Below are 3,354 nucleotides of genomic sequence, written 5' to 3'. Positions count from 1 at the left end.
AAATAATTTAAATTCAAAATCTGATCAGTTTTGATTTTTTAAATTAATGGTGCAGTTTAATTCAGACATTAAAGTGTGTGGAACAGTTTCATTTTTCCTCTCCTATAAATAGAGGCTAAAGTGAATGTATTTTTTACACCACAAAACATTCTCTTCTCTTCTCCCCCTCTCTGCATTTATCTCCCGAAAACACAAGTTCGAAGTGCTGTTATTTTCCGGCGACTGAGGTGCTAGTCGAGATGGAGGTTTTGTTGTTGCTGTTAACATAAACTCCGAGCTGTTTTATCCTGGTGGAGATATTGCACGCATCCCAAACACAGCAGGTAGGGGATAATATTCTCTTCAAGAACAGTCAGGGTTTCGAGCAAGATCTGGTGACTCAGTTGTGATCGTATTTTCTTGGCAATTTGTATCTGTGCACCATTATTTTTCAGACACGTTTGAAAGCTATGATTTTGGATACATCTTCGTTTTTCTCTTCGTTATTTCAGTTATTAATTTTGTTTACATACAAGTTTTGTTTTATTAACTGCAGTCTTGGCCTGAACTTCATTGACCAGGAAATATTCCTGAAATTTTGATTAAGTCATTGGTACATCTGAAACATATTATCATTGCAAGGTTTAAAATATATACTTCAAAAGCTGGTTCTTCACACTCAACAAAGTACCTGTATAGCATTAGCACTAGTTTCTCAATAATGGCTCTTAGGTGAATAAATTAAACACCATGAATACTAAATGATATAAAAATGTATCAAGTAGATATTACTACATTTATGTTGTTTTTGTTAGTATGAATGAAAATGGAAAGAATATATAGTGGAGGATAGAATTTTCCCCAGCTTATTAGCCTACAGACCATTCCATATTAACTTAGACTGTTTGGGCAAATTCATGAATGATCATATATCACTGCTTTTAAGAAATAAACAGAAAGGGACCCTCCTGTAATTTCCTCTTACCGATCTCAGTCGCCGTTCTATATAATATTATAATTTGTATACTTATTTCTTTCCGATGAATCATTGTAAGTAGGTTAAATTACAAAAAATATTATAATTAGACTTAACAATATATTTAGTTTAAAATTTAAAATTCAAAATTTTTATTTTATATCAAATTTAAATTTAATAATAAATTAAATTATTACTTTTAACACCTACCAAAAATCAGAGTGACAATTTTTCAGAAATTTGAATAGTACAAATCTGCTTGTCTTTTTTGTTCCTTTTAACATTTTGTATTTTTAAATATGATTTTTTGTTTAAATTCCATAATGATATTTTTTTATATGAAAATTATAACTTATAAGTCAGGATTTAGCAAACATATCAACAACTTATATATAAAAATATCAAACACCTTTATAATTTATAAATAATAATTTACATATCACTTATATAATATTTTTTAACTTTAAGTCATATATTACATTTTATAAGAAACCCCAAATATGCCCATAGAAAGAAACTCTAGTTCAACATCCCATTTGAGAAAAAGAATGATATATTCAGTTCTATACTTACTACTTCACAATCACAAAATATTTAAATCCTCTTCAAACATCATTATAGTCCATTAGTTTACTTATTGCATTCATTACTTTTTGCCCAACCAAACACTTGATTAAGTTCTCTATAACATACTTCTTAATATCCGCCAAACTTAAAATCGACTAACTGTATACAACTAAATTTTCATGATTTTTTGACTGGACGAGGAATCCATTTTAGATTTGACTAACATCGATCCAGTATAAACATTCAAGTGTACTGTATTACGGGTAACTATACTCGTAGTATTGGTAGAACATAGTATAATGCACAAAGTCAACGGAAATTGCAAGTAGACATGTGCATGTCAACACAGAAAAGTCTACGGGAGGAGTTTATATAAAACATATTCCTGACTAAAAAACATACTAACAATGAACTGGCGAAAAGATTACAGATTGATCTTCGTGTTAATATTAAATCATGTTTTAAATACAATATATATTTTAGGATAGATACAATAGTTGTGTCGTTTTAATAAACAGATAGAGGTTTAAGCTAGTTAGCTAAAAGGAATATAAGTTTAAGCCAGTTGGGTAGTACAGAGAATTTTAATTTTGGGGATTAGTAGGTAGTAGCTTTACTTAATTACGGATTTTATTTTTGTTTACTTGCCACTTTCAAAACAATTTGCACGCAACTTACCTGGAGCGGGGCCCAACAAGAAAAGTACTACTTCAAACCGGGGAAAATGATTTGGACTAAAAGCTCATCAGCAACTTTTGAAGCAAACCTCTGTTGCTTGGCGGCCTACCAACATATACTACGTTGTCCTGTTAAACTTTCGTTAGTGAGGAATTACTCCAACTCAACTCTTAAAATATATAAATTTGGCTCGATAAATTATATGTGTCAATGAAGTTCAAAGTGTACAAGACATTGATATATATCCCCAGCCTTCATGAATTTTTGAGGAAGAAACTAGTCACCAGATGTGGAAATTGTTCACCAGCTATAAAGATAAAAGGATAGATACAAGAACCTCTTTCTCATGACGCCAAATTTGTGACGCATGGTTTTCAAAATGAAAAATAAAGATAGAACCAAATGGGTGTTTTATTCTCACCTAAGGTAGCCCCTTTAGTACATATGGATATTAGTTTATAGTAGTTTCTCATTTCTATACTAGTCCCTTTAATATGTTCACATGCATTCACATTATACACATATATATATATATAATATTTCCTACACAATAATACAATTTTTGTACATCTTCATATAAATAGTTTGATATAGATTTTAATATTCCTCAACCTCTTTCCATCAAACAAACACTCTCTCTTTTAGGTGTACCATCATCTCTCTCTCTCTCTCTCAAAGTACAACCTATTATGGGGAGAGTCCACAACAATCAGCAAGATGTACAGGGGATCAAGCTATTCGGGAAAACAATAGCCGTGCCAGAGAAACAAGAAACCGATGAGGAGCACCCTCCAGCGAAAATACCTAAAGAGGATGAAGAAATTAATGATGAAAACATAGATAAAAAGCCAGAAAAGATTGTAGCATGCCCTAGATGCAAAAGCATGGAAACAAAGTTTTGTTACTTCAACAACTACAACGTTAATCAACCTAGACACTTCTGCAAAGGTTGTCAAAGGTATTGGACAGCTGGTGGGGCCTTAAGGAATGTTCCTGTGGGAGCTGGTCGTCGGAAAATGAAGCCACCGTGTCTTGATGGAGTTGAAGGGTTTTCTGAGAGTTGTTTGTTTGAGCATGTTGGTTCTAGGGTTCAACCGTTTGATATGGTAGTGGAAGGTGATCATGTTTTTCCGGCCAAGAGACGGAGGTGTTAG

General features: G+C 32.3%; 1 protein-coding gene across 1 annotated transcript; it reads left to right on the top strand.

Moving 5' to 3' along the window:
* The first annotated feature begins 2,889 nt into the window (after nucleotides 1-2,889).
* Nucleotides 2,890-3,354, top strand: LOC141673669 (cyclic dof factor 4-like). The gene has a single exon (XM_074480414.1). The coding sequence runs from the start codon at nucleotides 2,890-2,892 to the stop codon at nucleotides 3,352-3,354; it is 465 nt and encodes a 154-aa protein (XP_074336515.1).

Source organism: Apium graveolens, chromosome 7 (assembly GCF_009905375.1).
Source record: "Apium graveolens cultivar Ventura chromosome 7, ASM990537v1, whole genome shotgun sequence".
Lineage (NCBI taxonomy): Eukaryota > Viridiplantae > Streptophyta > Magnoliopsida > Apiales > Apiaceae > Apium > Apium graveolens.
This window is presented reverse-complemented; position numbering and strand designations above follow the sequence as displayed.

Coding starts and splice junctions, on each gene's coding strand:
- LOC141673669 (XM_074480414.1), top strand. CDS start 2,890: ATGGGGAGAGTCCACAACAATCAGCAAGATGTACAGGGGATCAAGCTA.